A 20,328-nucleotide genomic window follows, 5' to 3' on the forward strand; every position below is an offset into this window, starting at 1 on the left:
GCAGGCTTCTGCTTCCACTCCCCTATACCCAAAATGTGGGGTGGCGTATCCAGAATCTCCCTGAATCCCACATGCTATAGGAAAAGCCAACTCTTCCTGTCAGTTCTGGAACTGAGCATGTGAGTCAGGCCAAAGATACCAACAAATCCCCTCCCTATGATCACTTTGATTACAGTGATAGGCTCAGAAATAAACATGTGACCTAGGTGGTCCAACTGGTTTGAAACACCAGGATTTTTGTTCAATTGCTAGGGAAGAGAGTTACTCTTCTTTATTTACAGGAATCAAGAAGCAGGTCATCCTGGAAATGGCCATCAGCCGTGTCAGGATCCCAGGGGCAGTAGTCTGCCAAGAACGACGCCAACAACCAGAAAGCAAAGCCAAAAAAAAAAAAAAAAAAGGGTGAAGTGAGACACCAGTTCTTGGTCATATTATTTGAGTTACTACACTTTTCAAGAACTGAGCCCATAAATTTCCTTTGTTGTTTAAGGCAGTTGAGCTCAAAGTTCTGTTATTTGCAGCTAAAAGCATCCTAACTGACATATCAGGTGAATAAATCATTTCCGGCTGGGAAGGAAGATAATGTCTCACAAAAACTCTCTTGGTCTGAGCATACATTAGATGCTCCTGGCTCCCTTTCTCCTCTCCAAATAAATTGTCAGATCAAATAAATAAATAAATAAATAAAACCTCTTGGATGAAGAGGTTGGCTCGGAACAGAAACACGGCCTCGCCTTCCTCCATCCCCAGCTCTACAGAACAACCACCCCAGACCAGCTTCGGTTTTCGATTCTGCTTTCTTTCATCAGGAATTTCCTATTCCCTCCATCTAGGGATTTAAATATCGGAAGCAATTTGTCCACCCCTCCCCCCAGTTCTGCCTTTGCCCTCCAAGACTCTGCTCCCTCCTTCACTATATTTAAAGCAGGGGGTGGGGGGAGCTATTCTAATCCCAGTACAATTCTCTCAGCTCTTTCCTAAGCCCTCCACCTGTGAGATAATTGCTGGCAGTTACGGGAAAAACTCAATAGTAATCATAGACTCACACACAAAGACACAGAAAGAGGCAGATAAAATGGGAGAGAGAAAAAAATCACAAGCCCAGAATTACCCACACTCTGACACTCATTCTAGCAGTACAATGTGGCCAACCACTCTCTACGAGGAATAAAGGCCCAGCTTTACAGAAAAGGGGTGCACGTCACAATATCATGGTTTGTATGGCTCCCACACATAAAGTGAAATAATACTCATCTAAAAGTTAAAATGGATTGTCATCATTTAACTGTACACAAGTCAGACAGAAAATAAGTAGGTCTATCGAAAATGGGCTCCTATCTATTGTCTTAATGTAACACAAGAACTCTCTTAATCAAGGGTGTCCCTTGTTAGGTGATAAACAGGGAGAAAAACATGCTGAGATATTCCTATCCAGTGAGAAGAATAAAATAAAACCCTGTGAATCATGCATTTGGCCCCACTATCAACTCAGGCCAAGATTTCAAAGACACTTCTAGCTTTTGGTTTATGGATGCCAACTCAAGATTAAACCCCTTAAAACAAAAATTACAACAAAAATTTATGTATAATGAATAGGTTTAAAAGCTTAGATAAATGTGAAACTTGTTTCAAACTACATAAAATACTGCAAAATACTTTTAGTAAAGTCTCATATACTTCCTTTATGGTTTGCTATATTCTTTGGAATTTGGCATAACACTGTGTATCTCAAACTTGCCTGACTGTAAGAATGATGTAGACCTGTAGATTCTGTGGTCCAAATAAAACTAAGAGACTGCAGCTTCACAAGTTTCCTGAGTGGTTCTTATGAATTTGAGAAACATTACTGTAAATTTGTAGGGTTTTATTTAAAATAAAAATCATGCATGTATTATAGAAAAAGGAATGAACAAGAACCCACTAACTCACAGAAATCATGGAGGCATCTTGTTGGTTTCTGTGTTTGAACAAAGGTAAACAGAAGAAGGCTAACAGGCATGACACAGATGATGTAAGAACAGAACACAACTCACCCACTGGGGCAGGGACTCACGAGGTATCCACAGAACTCCTTTCCCTTTCCTCCTGGGCACACAGCTAAATTACATTTTCCAACCTCTTTTGCAATTAGATGTGATCAAGTGATTGAGTTCTGGCCAACAGTAAGTGCCACACATTACTTCCAGGCTTGGCCCTTTAAAAAAAATCCTTCAAGTTCCTCTCTTTCTCTCTCTCCGTCTCTGTATCATCTCATCATCCCATCTCTCTCCATCTGCCAGTTGAATTCAGTGAAGGACAAAGTTCTAGAAAATGACAAAGGCACGGGGAGTGCCTGAATGTCTGTTTGGAGCAGAGATTCCCCCCTGCACCACCCATTAATTTGCACTGAATTCTGATGTAAGTGAGAAACTTTTGTCAGTATTAAGCCACTGGGATTCAGAAATTATTGTTACAGCAGTTAGCCTACCCTAATACACACCATTACTTTCCTGTATCTGTTTTATCCTGTCCCCAACACTTCAAAAAAAAATCCCCATGTAAATGGATCCACAGTTCAAACCCATGTTGTTCAAGGGTCAACTGGAGTTCTGTAATTAGTTTTGTAAGCCTGGACTTCTGTTTTCTTGTCAGTGTAAATGGTGATACTGCCATGTATTCATTCAGAGACTTTTTTAAAGTGAAATGAGAAATAAACTAAGAAACCAAATCTTTGCTTTAGGTCGATAAACGATTGCCAAGAAAGAAAAGGCACTGATCTTTACCTCTAAAACAAACTGCCAAGCAAGGACTGACTGAAGAGCCAGTAAATGGAAATACAGCCACTGATCTCTAGGGAGAATAGACCTGTCTCTGTCCACTAAATGGATGAAACAAAAAATGTACAAAAGACTTCCAGCTATCCAGTTGGCCAGAAAGGGCAGAAAGGATGCAAAAGAGAAAGTGAGCCTGTAAATTCTCACATGTATTTTTTTTCTATTATTTTTGGAGGAAAGCTGACCAAAACAGGAAGGGATCTGGAAAGTTGACAAAAATCATTATTCTCCACAAATTACTTTAACCTTGCCTAGGAAGTGACCTTCACACTACCACTGGCTTAATGGCCTCTATTTCAACAGTAGCTGATTTCACCATTAAACAAAGATGCAGAACACAAGATAATACAACTAAATCACTCTTGTAAATATTTAATATCATGGCCTTTCTTTTTGCCTTTTAACAAATCACTATCAAAGCTGAGCACATAGTAGAAAACACATTTATTTATTCTATCCTGGAAAAAAAAGCTTAGTGCTCATGCATTTCATCTATCCAGTTCTCCAAATAACTTTGACACTTGAGAGCCCTGTGATCAACACAGTCTGAAGGAAGGCAGTTTTGTGACAATTTAAGAGCTGATTTCATGCACTGATCAGCACCCCCCAAAGTTCCCTCATGGAGGGGGAACCCATCAGATACACGGCTAACACCGAAGGAGAAACCACATTTTTAAAACGAAAACAAAGAAATGATATCGACAAAGACAAAGACATTCTTACTTGAGAAAAAAAATTTTTTTTCCTTTTTAGTTTAAAAAAAAATGTAACTAAAATTACTAAACTATTCTTAAAGGAAGAAAGGAAGTGGAAAATTATTAAGTAACAGTTTGAAAATTAGTCCCAACTGGATTTCCTCACAGGCATATACTGTGTTATAAACTGTCAACATGGGAACAGTAAAAAGAAAAAAAGAGTATAAAAGCTTTTTTAACTCAACTGGTGTCACCATCTGACTTCAGCCAAGACGAAGCAGTCGACAGGGCAAGTCCATAAGTGGTATAAAGCATTATAAAATCCTGAAAGACAGAGCAATTTACTGACAACTTCAAAGATGGGTTGCATCAGTTCTTAGGGCAGTCAAGTAATTTAAGAGACAGCCTTGCTTAGTATGGGTGTACTCTGATCAGGGTCGTCCTTGCATAGCATTATTGCTTACAATCTCAGCAGCCAGTGCAGGATCTGTAACAAACGCCACTCATGCATGAAGATGACTAGGACAACTTGGTGGCCTCTTAGACTTAGCTTCATGGGAGGGGAAAGAAAACAGCTCTAGGAGTCGGAGAGCCTGGCCAATCCCAACAGCAGCATGAACTATCGGTATAGCAACAAACACAGCACCTATGCCTTCTCGGCATGTTTTTTCATTCACAAAGTTACAGTAGGATGGACTATAGGAATTTTAAGTCTCCCTTCAACTCTGAAATTAAATGCTTCTAAAATTTAGAGAAGTAAATCAGCTTTAAAAAAAAGTGTCAGCTAAATGTTTTTGTTTTATCATTCAAATATCTTTATCAAGTAACATAAGGAAATCCCATAGCTCTATATGCACAGAAAAGAGCAAGCATGTCCACTGAAGATTTAAAGAACAATCAGGCTTTAACAAGATTACATTTTTTTCCTAATACAGGAAGTTCTGAAGGAAGAGGCCAGTGGTTTCCTTCTGCAATGGAATTGCCCGAGGATCTCCTACTGAAAGTAGAATAGTATCAAGGGTAGGATTGGAGCTGTCCATGGTACTGAATCTAATCCCTTACGATTATATAGTAGAAGTGACAAACAGATTCAAGGGATTAGATCCGATAGAATGCTTGAAGAACTATGGAAGGAGGTTCATGACATTGTACAGGAGGCAGTGATCAAGACCATCCCCAAGAAAAAGAAATTCAAAAAGGGAAAACAGTTGTCTGACAAGGCCTTACAAATAGCTAAGAAAAGAAGAGAAGCTAAAGGCAAAGGAGAAGAGGAAAGATATACCCATTTGAATGCAGAGTTTCAAAGAATAGCAAGGAAATATAAGGCGGCCTTCCTCAACGATCAAGGCAAAGAAATAGAGGGGGAAAATAGACTGGGAAAGACTAGAGATCTCTTCAAGAAAATTAGAGATACCAAGGGAACATTTCCTGCAAAGACAGGAGCAATAAAAGACAGAAATGCTATGGACCTAACAGAAGCAGAAGATATTAAGAAGAGGTGGCAAGAATACACAGAAGAACTGTACAAAAAAGATCTCATGAAACAGATAATCACAATGGTGTGATCACTCTCCTAGAGCCAGACATCCTGGAATGCAAAGTCAAGTGGACCTTAGGAAACATCACTATAAACAAAGCTAGTGGAGGTGATGGAATTCCAGTTGAACTATTTCAAATCCTAAAAGATGAGTGCTGCACTCAATATGCCAGCAAATTTGGAAAATTCAGCAGTGGCCACAAGACTGGAAACGACCAGTTTTCATTCCAATCCCAAAGAAGGGCAATGCCAAAGAACATTCAAACTACCACACAATTGCACTCATTTCACATGCAAGCTAAGTAATGCTCAAAATTCTCCAAGCCAGGCTTCATCAGTACATGAACTGTGAACTTCCAGATGTTCAAGCTGGTTTTAGAAAAGAAAGAAGAACCAGAGATCAAATTGCCAACATCTGTTGGATCATCGAAAAAGCAAGAGAGTTTCAGAAAAACATCTACTTCTGCTTTATTGACTATGCCAAAGCCTTGATTGTGTGGATAACAACAAACTGTGGAAACTTCTTCAAGAGATGAGAATACCACACCGCTGGACCTACCTCCTGAGAAATCTGTATGCAGGTCAGGAAACAACAGTTCAAACCAGACATGGAACAAAAGACTGGTTCCAAATCAGCAAAGGAGCATGTCAAGGCTATATATTGTCACCCTGCTTATTTAACTTATATACAGAGTACATCATGCGAAATGCCGGGCTGGATGACGCACAAGCTAGAATCAAGATTGCTGGGAGAAATATCAATAACCTCAGATATGCAGATGACACCACCCTTATGGCAGAAAGCAAAGAACTAAAGAGCCTCTTGATGAAAGTGAAAGAGGAGAGTGAAAAAGCTGACTTAAAACTCAGCATTCAGAAAACTAAGATCATGGCATCCAGTACCATCACTTCATGGCAAATAGATGAGGATACAATGGAAACAGTGACAGACTTTATTTTGGGGGGGCTCCAAAATCACTGCAGATGGTGACTGCAGCCATCAAATTAAAAGACACTTGCTCCTTGGAAGAAAAGTTACTATCAACCTAGACATCATATTAAAAAGCAAAGACATTACTTTATCAACAAAGGTCAGTCTAGTCAAGGCTATGGTTTTTCCAGTAGTCAGGTAAGGATGTGAGATTTGGACTATCAAGAAAGCTGTGCTGAAGAATTGATGCTTTTGACCTGTGGTATTGGAGAAGACTCTTGAGAGTCCCTTGGACTGCAAGAAGATCAAACCAGTCAATGCTAAAGGAAATCAGTACTGAATATTCATTGGAAGGACAGATGTTGAAGCTGAAACTCCAATACTTTGACCACCTGATGCGAAGAACTGACTCACTTGAAAAGACCCTGATGCTGGGAAAGATTGAAGGCAGGAGGAGAAGGGGATGACAGAGGATGAGATGGTTGGATGGCATCACTGACTCGATGGACATGAGTTTGAGTAAGGTCTGGGAGTTGGTGATGGACAGGGAGGCCTGGCATGCTACAGTCCATGGGGTAGCAAGATGGACATGACTGAGCAACTGAACTGAACTGATGGTCCTGAACTCTGCTAAGCATTATCAGTCAGTGATTCCTAGCGCCCATTCAACAAACACTGAGTCATTTCCACTCTGAGGCAGGCACTGTTCTGGGCACTGAGTATGCTATGATGAACACCACAGATACTGCTCCTGATTTTGTGGAGCTTGTATTTATTCTCATGGACTACTAATTCCTTAATGTAGTCCATTGTAATTTGCACAGTGCTTTTACTTGCATAATATCAATTACTAACCAGAACAAACATACCAAGTAGGCATTTTACAGGTAAAGATTAGAAGATCAAAAAGATTAATTTTTCAAGTTTCTCAGACCGTTGGTGATACTAACAAGATTATTTATGATAACTAATGTTTATGATAACAAATATTTACTTATGTTAGATCCAAACTCTAGCATAAGCCTTTTCTATTGTCTTAATGCCCTCCCAAGTAGGTAATATCATTGTTTCCATTTTACTTATTAGGGTATGAGGCTTGATGAATTTATATAATGTGAGTGTCAAGCACTAACATCAGTGCTTTAATCTACCATGTTTTCTTCCTCAGCACCCTGAACGAGGTCTCCTCACAGTTACCTCAGTGTTCTTTCTGCTCCATAGTGCTGGCATGCGTTGGAATTATTCACACCTGATTATTTGGTGTGGCTTAATTGCCACATGGATCAATTAGTTTAAAACTGGGAATCTCACTTATAACAGTTTTGGCCCACGCATCTGTAGAGGCCCATTATTGGTCACTTGGGGAAACGGAGAGTATGAATGGCTCAGCAACTACATCCCCATGGTCACATTAAGAGCCCCAGGCAAATGGTCTACTACAGATGGCTCAATGGCAGCCACTTCCTGCACAGATAGCACATGAACAGGACAAAGTCCTCAGCCTTGCAGGGAGTGAGCCACAAGATCCTCAGCTGAGCCAATGATTTCCAAATAAAATACAAGTAATTCTTACCAGAAAGAATTTCTTTCACTTACATGTTCACTGTCTAGGGGAAAAAAAAAAAAGCTATCGATAGCCAAACTCTCAGAGACGTAAGATGAGTGACTTCAGCTATACAGTAGAGAAATAACCACAGTGACTGTTAACCTGCGCCAAATTTCAAAGCAAGTAAGACTTAAAGTTCCTAGAAATCTTCCCATCTTCTGCTGAAACCAGCTCTTCCCAGAATGAAGCAACCCATTATCAGAAGCATTGCTTACACACGCTGTATGGATACCCCATTAGAGTACTTAGGTAATACAAACTGAGAGTACTTTAACAAGACTACTGTTTTTAAAACTGCAGTTGTTTTAACATCTGTGTTATGCAATTTACCAAGAAAGAATATTTTTCTATTGAAGCTAACCCATCCAAAAAACTATTCCAAATCCAAACAGAAAGAGGATTTGGGGGTGAAGGAAATCCAAAAGCCTCTTTCAAAATTTAGACACATTAAGGTTTTTAATTTTTGACTCAGAAGGGACTTTCCCAAAGGTTTTCAGCTGAAAATTGGCTTTAATTCTAGCTATCCTCATCCAAAATGTAAATTACAAAAAAGGATTTCATGTCTAAAAAATTGGGGTAACTTTGAAAACTACATTTCCTTTCATAGAGATTCAAATTTTGAATTGTCGTAACACAGACTCTGAGAAGTCCTAAAGTCAAAAACCTACTTAACTTTGTTTTAAACCTGTGTTTTGAGAATTTATTTTTCCCATATCTTTTTTTTCCCTTGAAACACTATTGGCATTTCTCAAAATTCTTTTGGCAAACAGCAATCTGTATGAACACACTATATAATACCAAGATTTTGAAAGAACAAAATTTCCCCCAATTCACACACACTTGGGTTTTCCTTGGGGCTATTTTGAAACCAGGTATTTAGTTTTAAAGAAATATAACATTTTAAAACATCTCTAGTTCCTTCAGACTTAAACAATAAGCAAATGGTTAGTACTGATTGAGTTCCAGTTCTCCAATCAACTGTGTAAAATGCTAGTCACTACAGATATACTGTTTCTCAGATGGCTCAGTGGTAAAGAGTTTGCATTAGCTGGAGATAGGTTTGATCCCTATTCAAGAAGTTCCCCGGAGAAGGAAATAGCAACCCACTCCAATATTCTTGCCTGAAAAATCCCATGGACAGAGGAGCCTGGTGGGCTATAGTCATCCACAGGGTTGCAAAAGAGTCCGACACAACTTAGTGACTAAAAAACAACATAGATATATTAGACTATGAAACTCACATTATCAGTTCCTGTTCAGAGATGTCACCAATAACTCAAGAATGTGTTTTTTCAATGCATATTTTAAGCTACTTACTGATTCTTAACAGTAACAAGCAGCAACTGGTCAGAGTAATACATTAAGTTCATTTTAAGTTTCAAGAAAATGGGTTGAGAGATTTTTCCAACCTTTGATACACCTTTCATTTTGTTTGGGGAGAAGTGTAACACACACACACATGCACACGCACTAGTATTTGAGGATCGAAATTTATTTTTGGATAGTATCAAGCCAAATTACTGACTCGCATTTCAATAATGGATCTGCCGGCATTTGCAAGAAACAGTCATTAGCTTATCTTTAAGTAAATATTTTGATTGTCAGACAGCTCACTGCAAACAAGGTTCTTTCCCAAACACTCGCTCCTGATGCATCCAAGCCTGCTTGCACATCATTCATTCAGGAATCTGCGTCTGTGCTAAAATATAAAATCATCCTAAGGAAGTCCAAGTACAGACAAAAAGCATGTTTTGCAGGCCCTTCATTTGAAAGGGCTCCCGAGCTTGTGGGACCTGGTTCTCTTTCAGTTCTCTGTTCTTTGCTGTGCCACATTACCATAAAGCTGAGGAAATGAGCTATTACACACCATCATCCCTCCTAACGGCTATCACAGAAAATCATACACTCACAAAACAGCATTAATTGTCAGAATTAGCAACCATTTAAAAGGCAGCTGTTCTTTCACTCTTAAACAGGCTCCAAATTTCAGATCTCTCTCCCTGTATTGGCTGCTATTACACGCTTACACATGCACACACACACAGGCACACACAATGGATTCTTAGACAAATGAATTTTTTTAATGCCCTATATTCAAAAGATCCAAGAAAATATTGTTTACTCAGTGACATTTTCCACACCAGTGCTTGCCATTATTGGTCCAACTAGCTGGAAAGCTTCCAACCTGCACGGAAGCACTTGTCACAGCTCCAGGTAAAAGGAGCTGTTTTGTGCAGTGTGGGGGCAGAAAAAAAAGAGCAGTATCTCTTTAAGAGTCAACAGTAAATTAACTTGCCCAAAAGAGTGAAATAATTAGCAGTTAGTAGCTTATTAAAAGGGTGGCAAAGGCCAAGCAGCCATCTGGGATCTCCAGTTTCTTGTGATTGTTATTATGTCAGGATGGGCAAGTTGCATTAGCTTTCATGTCACCGCGCCTGCCCTTAGTTTATATGTAAATTTTAATGAAAGATGTGGCACTCCTAAAAATCAGATGTCCATCAAAAAGTGCTATTAGTCTGCCTTTTTACAAAGCACGTGCTCTTCTCCACCTCTGCTGTTCCATTCACCACTAAATGCCTTAGGAAAAAAACAGAAAAACCCCAATGATATCAATTAGATATTCTCTTTGTGCAGAGGGAAACCTGCGTATCATCAAAAACAGGGCAAAGCTCCACCTCACCAAAAGGCAATGTTTCTGCCTCTATTTACACACAGGGAAAACCACAATGCCTCCTTGTCTTGCAAGGTTAACCCTTGTTAATGGAAATTAAAGCAACCTGGAGACTGCCTGCTGATTACTACATGGATACACAATTTTAAACGGAGTAAGGAGAATAAAATTTATGCATTAAAAATAAGTGACAGAAAGTGGTAGGACAGAAACTTATGGGATGATGGACACATTGTATATCTCAGTCTAGACAGTATTTATATGGGTGCATATATATATATATATGTCAAAAATACTTAAGCTCTATGCTAAGAGCATGGATTTCATATGTTTTATTTACACTATGTATTCCATCATTCAATAAAGATAAATAAATGAATGAAAAATGCCAACATTTTCATATACAAAGCAACTTCTCTTTTCTGACTCTGAGTAAAAGGTGGATGAGTCAACTGAGTTGTTACCTGATGGTTTCAAGATACACAAACAAAATTATTTTAAGACTACCTATATAACACATTGAAAACAGAATTTATTCAAGGCTTTAGAAGGAGAGGTGGTTGCTACACTTGAAAACCATTTTCTAACTCTGTTGACTATCAGCAAGATATCAGAAGGAAGAGCTCATATTTCCTTGGTCAGCCTTATGTATTTAATAGCCAGCAACTGACCTGGCCCATTGTTGGCACTCTGTCTTTGTGGAATGCTGGATAACCACTGCTTCTCAAATGTTAAAGTAGACAATCTGCTAAATTCAGACGCATATGACACTGGAATAAATTACTTTTAGTATCCTACACATGAAAGCTATGTACAGTAAACCTATTAGTAAATATTTGGGCCAATTGTACTTACACCCGGATGTACATACACTGCCCTGCACACCTGAAAAACAGACCATGGCATATACAAGCCTAAGCACATAAGGAAATGCTGGAATTCTTTATAAATGAGATGAATCATAGAGATAATAAATTTAAAAAAAAATCATCCTGTAGATATGATCAAAGTTAGGCTTATAGGCTTGTATGTGTATACACACAGATTTTCAGTTGAAAATTCTATGGCATCTAAGATTAACCAACTTGCCTTGATAAGCAGAAGTCTATACAAGCATGTAGATCACCATTCATCTTTGAGGAGAAAGTGTTTTATGATATATACACAGATACAAAATCTATGCATAAACACTAAATCCAAACTGATCATTGAGAAGGAAGAAACGGAAATGTTGATTAGAAATCTGAGAAACATTTTCCTTTACATGTAATGCCAACTGGAGTTGAATTGAAGCATTTCATTAATCCATTGTACAGTTTATTAATAAATCTGTTCACATTTATCCATTTTAAAAAATGCTCCAAATAACAACTGCTCTTAAAAAATTCTTCAATGTCCAATGAAAATTTCTAAACAGGGAAGGAGGGAAAAAGCCCTCTTCATATTATAAAGTACCATTTTAGACATCACTGTCAAAAACACAGAGTTGCTAAAATCAGGCAATTTTACTTCTTGTGTTTAAAATAAATCTATTTTTCCCCTGAAGACTTTCAAAACATTAGAAGAAGAAAGAAAAAAAAGCATGAAAAGCAAGCTTCTTTCAAAAACAGTGATGTTATTCATTGTCAAGAGGACAAATCAATGGTGGATAAGAAACAGATGAGGCAAGAGATGGAACTATAATATTGCCCCTATTTTATTATAATTAGATATTTATAGAGCACAGATGAGTTTATTTTCATAATTAGTAGCTGGCGTTGCACTTACTAATTTGCATAAACAGTTGGCTATCAGCACAGTAACTTACTTGCAGGGCTCCTGAGCCCTAGCAGGAACAAGAAGGGCCTCAGCTCCTGAAATCAGCTTTTTAAATGTTATTACCAGCAAAATATAATCTACATGAAATCATGTTCAAGTTCATGTAGCTTGATTATCTCTTTCCAGTCTGGCCAGTTTTGATTAGTTCAGCATTAAAAGGCCAATGATCAAATATACAGGGAAAAATACACGTAAATAAATTGGAAGGGGTCTCTAAATTCTGATGGATTGAAGTAAATCTTAGGGTCAACACCACCTAGTTTAGCAGATAAGAGGTTCTGTAGAGAAAGAGGAAAAAGGAATAAAATACCCTACAGTCTCTCTTACTATTTACAGATTGTGCTGGTTCTTGCCAATTGCTGAAGGCGTCAGTGACATACTTTTCTTGGTCATTCTTGGCATTCTCCACATCCTCCTTACCCATGCTCACTCCACTCTACAAAACCGACTACCCCCCAAAATGGATCAGGCTCCCTGGCAGCAGTGTTAAGGGCAGGATTTATTCCTGGTGCCCTGACCACTGCTATGGGCTCAGAGAAAATTAATCAAGCATGCTGGCCAGACACCTCCCACTACTGATGTTCACGAAAAAACTTTGGAGGGATATTTTACTTCTCTTTTCCCCCCATGTCAAAGGTCAAAACCAAGTCAAAGGTCAAATCCTTTGGCGCATGTGAATGTATGTGTGTATGCACATACACATCTATACACACAGAGAGAGAAAGATGCCATGAGCTGACATTTTTATAAAATCTACTCTGGCTTATCCTGAGGCTCTTGTGACAGTGGGCACGCATTCTTGCATAGCAGCAATCAGCTGGAGCGGAATAAAGACTTGACAGAATTTGCGCTTTCCCGTTTGCCACAATCCCCACCACTCCCTCCTGTTCATCTTAGACTAGGATTTCCTTACCATATGATCTGCTCCTTGATAATACCGGTCAAGCCCCTGTAAGCATTTGAATCTACTACACCTATTCCAAGTTCAGTTTCAAGGGAAAGTGTTTGGCAATCGAACCCAGGATATGCAATCCCCAACTAAAAAGTAAAGGGGGATAGAGGCCAAAACACACTCTAAACATTTAAGCAAAGGCAGTCAAAATCAAGTCCAAAAAGTTGACCAAGGTTGCTGAAGAACTCCTTCCATCAGCTACTTCTAGTTAAAAGTCACGTTTGCTCCTGGCCCAGAGCAGCCCAGTGACCTCCTGAATGTGGCAAATATTGTTATGGCCTAAACACCCTGCTCAGTTTTATAGATTTAACTTCATAGTTTTTTCCACTACACGTTCACTGCTTCATCACTCAGTTTTAAAACCATGACAAAATCGGAGGCATTCTTTTCCCTTATAAACTCCTGAGAAAAAGTCCAAAGACCTCTCCCACATTTACTCTGATGCCCTTTGCACATACAGGGCAAGAGATGGCCTGGGTGAGGAGGGACCTAGACTCAGGTCTGGCCTCACTCTATGGCCCGCCAGGGCTCCTTTATTCTGTTGGTGGGTAAGAGGGTAATGAAAAGGACCACGGTTCTGTCCACAGCTCTGGACACAGTACCGAGCTGCCTGCAGTATGGGTACAAGGTTCTTTCGGGATGGGATAACTGACCCACATCAAGTCTGATTTAGGGCAGGTACTTCGTAACAGAAACACAAAGTCTGGAGGACCTAGGAAGCTTGAGCTTTAAAGGGAGATAGGGGGAGAAGGGTGACCCGAGGCCATTCGGAAAAGAGACCAGAGCTGGAGTGAAAGCCTGAGGCAGGAAACCATAGTGTGGATTCAGGCAGAGTGAGCTGTTGACTTTAGGAGACGGAGGCCGGGCAGGGGTGGGAGTGCAGAATGGGCTATGTTATTGTGGAAAATAAAGCTGGGAAGGCACGTTGACAATTAAACAACAAGAATCCACCAAAAGCTTCTGAGCAGATGAGCTACATGATCCGATTTAATTTTAATTTTGCTTTATTTTCACTTTTAGGAAGATGACGGACAGCAGGATAAGAGGGATTAGAGATTTTGAGTCTGTTCACAGTATAACCTCCTAGGCTGGACCCATCTGGACATCAAAAAATGAATATGTTTGTCTTCAACATACTTGTGATCTAGTGGAGTGGAGTAGTCCAATTTCCAAATAAGTTTAGTGTAAGATATTAAAAAGATACATGGAAGGAGAGCTCATATCTAAACAGAGCTTAGCCTATCTAAGTATGCAGAGCATTCGTAACATCAACTGGAAATAAAATCTAGGTATGATTTCAATGGGCAGAAACAGGAGAGGAGGAGCTCTTGCAGAGGAGAGGAAAAAATAAGTAAAACTAAGAGACAAGGAAAGGTCCAGTAAGATTACTTGGTACACTATATTTGGCAATTTTGCATCAAAGATTAGCAGGTTAAAGGTAAACAAGGCCATATCAGGGATGGCTTTGAAAGTGAGATGGTTAATCCTGAACTCCACATGGAGAGCAGAATTTGGGCAGTTCTCAGTTACTGGACAGACTGGGGGAAAACAAAGACCAACTAGGTTAGGGCAACCATCCAATAAGGGCTAACTGGGAACTGAGCTAGTGTGTCAAAAAGAGATGCAAGAGACACTCTGAAAAAGAATCTCAACAAGCTCTCTTAACATCAGCTGGGAATAAGAAAGTTCAAGAAGGGAAAAAAAAAAAAAAAAGCAATTGCTGAGTTCAAGCCCAGGTGTTAAGGAAGATGGGGAAACCATTAAATTAGAGAATCTGGTTTGTGGCCAGATGGTGCCAAGGTTGACTTGAAATATTCAGGTGACGGAACATTTCTGCGGACATATGTTATGGAGAACGAACACAAGTGGCCAGTTGGAATGTAAGCCACGCTGGTGCCAGGGAGGTAGTTGAGAGGCATACCCATGGAGGTCATCCTTGGATTAAAGAGAAGCCATATAAAGCAGTGGCTAGGTACTCAGATTCTGAGTTTCACTGCCACTTACAGCCATCTGACTCAAGATATTTAGCTCTCTGAGCCTTGTTCTACTTGCCCATATAGCTAGGATAAACATCATCTACCTCATAAGACAGTTGCAAGTATTTACTGTGGAAAAGAGTCTAAAGCTCAAGGCACAATGGCTGGCCACATAGCAAATGATCAGTGTTAGCAGCAGGGGCCAGAGAAGGATCAGTTCAGTTCAGTTCGGTCCTTCGGTCATGTCCGACTCTTTGCGACCTCATGGACTGCAGCACGCCAGGCCTCCCTGACCATCACCAACTCCTGGAGCTTACTCAAACTCATGTCCATTGAGTAGGTGATGCCATCCAACCATCTCATCCTCTGTCGTCCCCTTCTCCTCCTGCCTTCGATCTAGAGAAAGATACCCATGTGCAAAATCTAAAAACACGAAAGACATCTATCTCACGGGATGTTTTAGGGCAGTGGTCCCCAACCTTTTTGGCACCAGGGGCAGGTTTCATGGAAGACAATGCTTCCACAGACTGTGCGGGGGTTTAGGATAATCCAAGTGCATCACATTTATTATACACTTTATTTCTATTATTGCTACATCAGCTCCACCTCAGATCATCAGGCATTAGATCCCAGAGGCTGGGGACCCCTATTTTACGCAATTAGGCAAAGGAAAGGAAAGAGGTCTAGGGGTTGGATACAGGACCACGTGCTTCATAAAGGTTGTGTCCTGGGCACAGAGTGCTGATTTTGACTGTGAAGAGATCACTAGAAGCCCCTGGCTGAATACAGTAAGTAGAGGAGCGGAGGGGGTGGCTAGATATACCTTCTCAATCATTATTCCTCTTCCTTGTCCCCCTCTCCCACCTCTTTACGCTCATAAGAGGGTAAGGTTCCCCATAGCAGATTTCTGAGACTCAATCCACCTGTGATTAGCAGGAAAGAAATAGGCAATCAACCAACCCCAAAGTGAAAGGCTTCCAAGGTAACCATACGTAACTTTTAAAAAATCCAGAGGCATAAAATTCAAATGAGATGGCCAGTTCACAGACTAGTCATCAAATTAACATTTTCAGTATCCTGTCAGCCCCATCTTTCTGCAACATCCTCAAGCCGGAACTCACACTCCCTACTTCTGTTATTTGCCAGTCTTTACAGGGAGCAGCGGCGCACGGCTGCACAGAGATAGGGGCTGGAGAGTCAGGGAGGGAAAGAGGAGGACTGAATACAAATACATATTTATAATTTATCAATTAGCCTCTCCCTTCAGTTCTGAACAGCTAATCCAACTTGAGCTGGGGAGCTAGGTTCTCTGGGCTCGGGTCTCTGACAGCTTTGATTAGGAATGGATGAGTGAACTGTGGTACCCAAAGGTGTGAAGCAGTGAAAGGCATGTCAGAGCATCGGAGAGAGTGCACCGACTCAGCGCCCCTCCTTTTCCCAGCTTACCCCGCAAAAGGTGGACCTGCTAAGTTAAAATCCAGCATTGTCGCTCCACTTTCTCCTTATGACGTAATGCATTATCATTGGATCCACGGTCAATGGATTCCTATGTTCTTCCACATCCCTAGTCCCACCATTCTTACCTTATCATACTGAGTCAGAAAACTGTTATTTCCCCCCAAAATACAAGAGATACAACACAGACCACAGATGTTACCCAAATTTCAAATTTTATACAATTTCCAGTAATTCACCAATCCTCTCCCCATTCTCATCTATCACCCTGAATTCAGTTATTGCCAGGTCACGGAAACATTGGCAGGTCATTTCGCATCTTTCTTGTGCCCTCAATATGTTTACTGGAGGGGATCTTAGAATTCCCTAAGTTAAGTAAAATATATCTTCCCCACAGTGCACAAGCACATTCAGACAGAAACAGCACACCATAATGGGAAGGCTCATTAGAGGAAAGCAGGCCAACTCAGAGCATTCCCCAACCATCAATCATGAAATACTCAAAGTTGTTGTTTAAAACACCATTATAATCTTGACTGTATTCATTAGAATCAACCATTTCTTGGGGATATATGAATATTTCAGAAGGCAAATTGATAGTTATAATGATAAGAATAAAATGATCTCTACCTTTACTTCTACCTACAGAAATGAAGGTCCAATTAGGTAGAGGAAGCATGGTGTCCACCATGGAGGCGGCAAGAGAGAGAGAGAGAGAGCAGGGAGAGCAAAACATCAGCATGCTGCAGACACACAAAGGAATGTAACACCCATAACGAAACCCACAACAGTAATGGCAACAGCACACAACCTTGAGGAGGCAGCACAACACACAGGCACAATGTGAAGCTTAGACAGCGTGACCAACACGCGTTTAAGCTTTTCCCCGTTAGCCTTTCGCAAGTCCCATCCTTAGAAACATGGCCAAGTCTGCATGCAAAGCACCGCGTAGCCTCACGTGTGTGAAACCGTATGTGCTTAACCAGACTAAAACTGTTCAGGCAAAGTTTCAGAGAAGCCAAGTTCTCCTGTGTCTTCTCAACGGTAATATGAGTCATGGGGATCCAGAGTGTAACGTGCATGTCCAGGTGGTATGCACACAACATACACAAGCATTTCCACATACATTTCTAGGGATCAAAAACAAATTCTGGAGAGTCAGTTAAGAACCAGACAGAATTCTCTTTCTTTCACGTTGAAGGAATAAGGAAAAGGAAGGGAGGTAATCATCACAAGGGCAAGAATGGACAAGGGGTGGGAAATGAAAAAGAATGAGGTGGGGAGGGATGGGGTCAAAGGACCTTCTTAAAAAACTTAAACTGAAAAATTGCACCTTAAAATCTTAGTGGCTCTGACCACCCGGAAGAATTCCGCATCCTTTCTTGAAAATCTTTCTAAAGAGGGATTCACAATACCCGTGTTTGTCACTATCTCATTGCCTAGACTCTTTTTCTAGAAGTTTCCTGACTTAGCCCTGCCCCCCAGAGCACACGTCCGTGGGTGTGTCTGAATTCTCTACTCATATGCTTCAGTGCTGGGCAAGAAGTTGAATCGTAGGTGGAAAAGTGGGAAAGGTACACAGTAGAGGTTCTCCAGATACTTTCCACACCAGGGTTGGAATTTAGCCCCCCAAAATGCCTGTGCAGCATCAGTGGGTTGAAATAAGTCAAGATTAAAGAGGTCACCACCAGCCTATCTCATAAACTTAGACTCTACCCTATGACATAAGGCATATGAATACCCTCAGATCTCCAAGCCACTAGAAAAGCTAGGACTCATAAAGGGCAGCTGGGAGGACGAAACGAGAAAATGTAGAAGCATCTTCTCATGGGGACTCTGAGGGCCTGCTTTTTCTGGTGGACCCTGTTATCAAAGCGGGGCCACCGAATTCTAGCATTCATAGAGTGTGGGTCATCGCACTCTGTAGAGACATGTGTAACTCTCTCAAACTATCTGGATACACTTGGTCGACACAAAGAGTGCTCGTTGCTCACACTCACCTCGTGGTAACCTGCTGTGGGGAGACAGCTTCCCTCACTCACCTACAAGAATGGAGAGGCTTCACCCCAGCCTCTTGCTGGAGAATTCACCTGACCCCCTCTAGCTCTGTTCCTTGACATCTGCTCTATACGAGATCGTGTCTTCACTGAAACGTCCAATTTCCACGTCATGGGTCGTGGCTCAGGTCTAGAGGATACAGTTTTTTTGGGAAAGGACTTCTGTGCTCAATAGAAGCACAGAAGTCCTGCCTTATCAAGTCAACTGCCCACCTCCGCAGCTACCTGGACAAAACTTCCCCCAGACCTGGGTGGTTCCTTGATCTGATCATATACTCCTCTTTACGCCAACACTGTCTGATGAATCCTGTGTAAGAAAATGGGGGGGGTTGGGGACGGGGCAATTGCCCTTCAGTGCCGCCCCACCCTCCTCAAAAGATCAAGGAAAACAGCAGCACATGGAAATAAACCTCCTCCCCTTCTCTTTGGTCCTTGAACAAAGGCACTGAGTCCCATGTGTATTTTGAAAAGAAATAGACAAGAGAAATTAAAGTACAGTCTCTCGGTGTCAGGGCCAGGCCAGGTAGACCAATCTTGCAATCACCCCAAAACGCAGAAGAAACACAATAGTAGCAATTGAGCAGTGACGAAAAAGACAATTTGAAGTAGGCTCAGTTCTTGAATCCTGATTTAGGCTGATAATATGGAAAATTTTTATTTAGGAGAAAAAGGCTTCATTCACAGCCCACCCTGTGCTTAGCTGAGCTGAATTTCCTGCACAGTTCATTCCCTGCATAATTGAATATTTTAGGTTGCAGATGCGGAATTTACAGATCTTTATATGCAGTTTTCTTCAGGGTGTATAATGAGTTAGAACCCTGCCATCAGGACATTAGCATGTTCTTTCAGTGGTTTTTGCTTTTATACAAAACTGAAAACAGTCAAATCCCCAAGGGCTTCCTTTGACCACTGGAGGTTGCAGGGTGGGGGTGGGTAGTGGCTAGGGCTGAAAGTCATTACAATGGGCAAGGGGATGGAGGGGAAGACAAAAATCAAGCCTTTACTCAGAGTGAAATTCAGAGAAGCCCAACGCCTCTCCCCCAACCTGGGGCCCCAGCGTGAGGCTTAGGGAAGAAGTTAACCGCTCTGCTGCTCTGAAATTAGCTTCATTCACCCCCATTATCGACACCGCCATGGCTTGTTTCACGCTTCTCTCTGGGAGGCAGCCCAGCAGGGCCAGCGCCCAGGATGACAAATGGGGGAGTGGAATGGAGAAGCCAAGGGGATGATGGGGGGGCAGGGGGAACCTCGATGCGATGGGAAAGGTGCCCCCCACCCCCCCCCACCGCAGGGTGGCCCGGCTCCCAGCCTGGCCCCTGGCAGGAGAGACAGGCAGCAAACGGCCTGCCGGGGATGATGCGGGCTCTCAGCGACCAGCCAGAGGCACGAAGGCAAGCAGTTCAGGCAGCTGCAGCACCGTGAGCCCAGAGCACCTACCTTGTTCACTCATCATGAGGTGGGAGAGGCCTTGAAGGAGGAGGAGAGGAGAGGGGAAGGAGAAAAGAAAGAAGACAAAGTTAGAACCCCACATGGAAGGCCATCGCCTCTTAATGCGCGAGCAGGAGTGGCAGGGGGCATCCACATGTGCGCAGGAGCATGCAACAAGCCCTGAGACGCAGGGCAGGGTGTGTCCAGGGCCATCCAGTTCAAGGACAGCCTTTTGTTTGCTGAACCTGCAGGCCGCATCGCCACTGATCTATGCAATAAGTAGGATTTGAGACAAATCTACGAGAGATTAGGTCCCTTGGGAAAGAGACTCCAGATGTGGGCAAAATAGGTTTCTTTCTTTCTTTTAAATAGCTTGCAATAGTAATTAA

General features: G+C 41.4%; 1 protein-coding gene across 2 annotated transcripts in view; it reads right to left on the reverse strand.

The window, feature by feature from the left end:
- The window catches only part of NRXN3 (neurexin 3), a 1,763,013-nt gene that overhangs the window by 1,684,674 nt on the left and 58,011 nt on the right, over positions 1-20,328 (reverse strand). Inside the window, exon 3 of one of the 2 annotated variants that reach the window (XM_068964453.1) lies at positions 19,949-19,978. In XM_068964453.1, coding sequence (XP_068820554.1) covers positions 19,949-19,978 — 30 coding nt within the window. Of the gene's footprint in view, positions 1-19,944; positions 19,979-20,328 lie in introns of both variants that reach the window. The other variant, XM_068964455.1, reaches the window with a different exon arrangement.

This window comes from Capricornis sumatraensis, chromosome 2 (genome assembly GCF_032405125.1).
Source record: "Capricornis sumatraensis isolate serow.1 chromosome 2, serow.2, whole genome shotgun sequence".
NCBI classification, from domain to species: domain Eukaryota; kingdom Metazoa; phylum Chordata; class Mammalia; order Artiodactyla; family Bovidae; genus Capricornis; species Capricornis sumatraensis.